General features: G+C 31.9%; 1 protein-coding gene across 1 annotated transcript; it reads left to right on the top strand.

Moving 5' to 3' along the window:
- The first annotated feature begins 2096 nt into the window (after nucleotides 1-2096).
- Nucleotides 2097-2474, top strand: LOC132608288 (auxin-induced protein 15A-like). Its single transcript, XM_060322334.1, has one exon. The coding sequence runs from the start codon at nucleotides 2097-2099 to the stop codon at nucleotides 2472-2474; it is 378 nt and encodes a 125-aa protein (XP_060178317.1).
- The last annotated feature ends 715 nt before the right edge of the window (nucleotides 2475-3189 follow it).

Below are 3189 nucleotides of genomic sequence, written 5' to 3'. Positions count from 1 at the left end.
CCACAACTGTTCTGCAATCTTGTATACATCACACTCTCCCTAATTTCAAGTTCTAACCCATTTAAAATCCAGGCAAGGACCATATCATTCGCTCTACACCAAGGCTCAAAATAAGGAGAGTGTTGATCTGGTCGACTTAGGGTTCCATTCACCATACCTAATTTGTTTTTACAGGATAATCCTATCAACATACTCTTTCTCCACCCACTATGGCCAATTCCATTAAACTTAGAAGTAACTAAGATGGTGCCTGGGCTGTCAGATGGATGTAGATAATAAGGGTGTGAATATTCGATTGAAAAAGGAGTAAAACCATCGCTAGATGTTGCAGTATTCTCATTGGGCTTCGTATTAGCATTAATAGTAGCAGTAGCTATCGAAGTCGAATTTCCTACTGGAGTGGTATTATTTACTGGAGTAACCATGTTGAACAAACAATATCACATATATCCACACAAATCAACGAGTACTGGAACAGTAACGCACCAAAAATCAACACAAGTCAACACAATAGTCGAAATAGGGACAATATCAACACAAAAATCAGTTCGAATTAGGGCACCACAACCAAAATTGATAAAAGTTGCAGATAGTACAAGTCAAATATGCCTTTGAATCAGCTATTTATGAATGAATGAAGTGAAATCCGCAATTTCACGGTTGAAGAACAAGGCTATTCCAGAAACCCTAATTTTCCACAAAGAAATCAACGAGTTTGATAAAAATATGTGGAAACCCTAACAAGGGTAACATCAATCGAAAGAGGAAACGAAGAGCTATCCGAATCTACAAAAAATTTGCTCTGATACCATGTTACAATTCAGAATTATTGAAGAAGAAAGCAACAAATTCGAGTTTGGGGTTGGAGAATATAGAGAGAGAAAGAAGCTTTTATTTCTATTGTTACAAATGAACCAACCAAATTTGTTTCTGTACACAACACTACATATATACACCAGTCATAAGTTTTAAATGAATGAAACTAGAAGGGCCTAAGTGTACAAGTAAACTATACAGGGAAACTAAGTAGTAACAACTAAAGCTAAGTATTAACACTTTCACTTTTACTTGTCCACTATACTAAATATATTTTCGTTTTTACTTGTCACTTTTAGCATATTAAGAGAAAAACATTTTTCTCTTCATATTCTACCCTTAGCATTAATTACTTATTCGTCAAATCATTTCTCAAGACCTAAGATTAAACATCAATCAGTATGAATATTATAGTTAAATACCTTTATCAATTATTTTTTCTTAAAGAACTTGCAAAGTTTAAATGGATTTATAGTAGAAACATAGGTAAAAACTTGCCCCCTCTTTTCAGTTTTCCCCTTTGTTCCCAATACATGCCAAAGCCAGTGACGTTACGGATATTGCGAAAGTATGATGATTACTCCCTCTATTCTATTACAGCGGTACCGTTTTTATCTGGATATTCAAACGGTTTCTTACCTTGGACTATAAATTTCAATATTTTCTAGAAATATTTAATAATATTTAATCGGTTGGTGATATTACATAGTATATAATATCCGCATTAAGTTATGGATGAATTATATATTATGTTATACTGAATAAAATGTAAATTTAAAATACGTCCATTAACAATACAAAATTATTTCCAATATAAACATTAATTGTTATTTATATTATTTCATGCATAAATAGTCTATTATGTTAACAAAGCTACTACTAATTGTATTGTACGGACAACGGAAACCTACGGAAGAGCCATTTTCTTTAATGTGGAGGTTGGCTGTTACAAACTTACAATCATATCAAGGCACCGCGTTTCCATTTTAAAAATGACACTTACATTTATTTATTTATTGAAAAAAGGAGAAAACAGAAAAGGACTCATCATATGTTTCACTATGATATAAAAGTAGCAAAAGCACATGCAATGGACCCTCTGGCCTATGCTCATTAGCATCTTCGAAACTTCTTAATTAATTCATAGCTTCAATATTTTCTCCTCCTATAAATTGCCTTCTCCCAAACTCTTTCGAAACAAATCAAAACAACATCCTTGTCCTAAATTCTCAACATCTTTTCCAAGAATAAGCTAAATTTAATTACCTCTATAAGCTTCAATGATGCTTACTCATCTTATGGGAAAGCTCAAGAATCATCTTCTATTAACTTCCAAATGCAATAGCCTTCAATCTGATCCTATATATATTGTTGAAACTGTGGAAACCCCAAGAGCAAATAAAGAAGTGGTACCAAATGATGTGAAAGAAGGATACTTTGCAGTATTCTCGGTGAATGCACAGGAAGAGCCAAAAAGGTTTGTTGTGGAACTACATTGGCTCACTAATCCTTCATTCTTGAAATTACTCAAACAGACTGAAGATGAATATGGATTTGGACAAAAAGGTGTTCTTGAAGTCCCTTGTCTCGCCGCGGAATTGCAGAAAATTCTTAAAATTAAGATTGGAAGGAACACCACTGCTAATTTTGCAGTTTAGATATGTCATAATTCATAGATGAATCATGATATATATGGTTTAATTTTAAAACATTTTTTTTTGTGGTGTTTATCTAGCTGTATCGGGTCCATGATCTGTAACTAGAACTGAGACTCACTTCATGTTAAGGACAATATTATTCTATTATCTGAAGTACCAGTATACTGTCTAGCTCAAGAATTACTTATATACGAGACCTTCCATTTTATATGAGTAATGTCATTTTCGGTTAGTTTTACCTTTCCATAGGTTAAGGGATAATTATTGAGTCCGGAGCCAAAATGACATATTTTTACAGCAATTAGACCAAAATAGACTGTCTTTTTTTTTTTATACCCAAATGGGTATTTCGTTGATCATTCAACGAAATACCCCAGTTACTGTTCATAGCAGCAATTCTTTTTTTTTTTTTTTTTTGCTATTTCGTGGATTGTTCCACGAAATAGCTTTTTTTTTAATTTTTTTTGCATTTCGTGGAACAATCCACGAAATAGTTTTTTTTTTTTTTTTTTTTTTAATTTCGTGAAAAAAATGATTTTTTTTTTACATATCATGACACAATCCACGAAATAGATGTTTTTTTATTTTATTTCGTGAATAAAAAAAGAAATAGGAAATTATAATTTTTTTTTTTGTTTTTGCATTTCGTGTATTAAAAAACGAAATAGGATAAATTTTTTTCTAATTTCGTTCGTATAAAAAGGAAATTGGAAAA

This window comes from Lycium barbarum, chromosome 8, assembly GCF_019175385.1.
Source record: "Lycium barbarum isolate Lr01 chromosome 8, ASM1917538v2, whole genome shotgun sequence".
Classification (NCBI taxonomy): domain Eukaryota; kingdom Viridiplantae; phylum Streptophyta; class Magnoliopsida; order Solanales; family Solanaceae; genus Lycium; species Lycium barbarum.
Note: the sequence above shows the minus strand (reverse complement) of the source record. Positions and strands in the feature narration are given on the sequence as shown.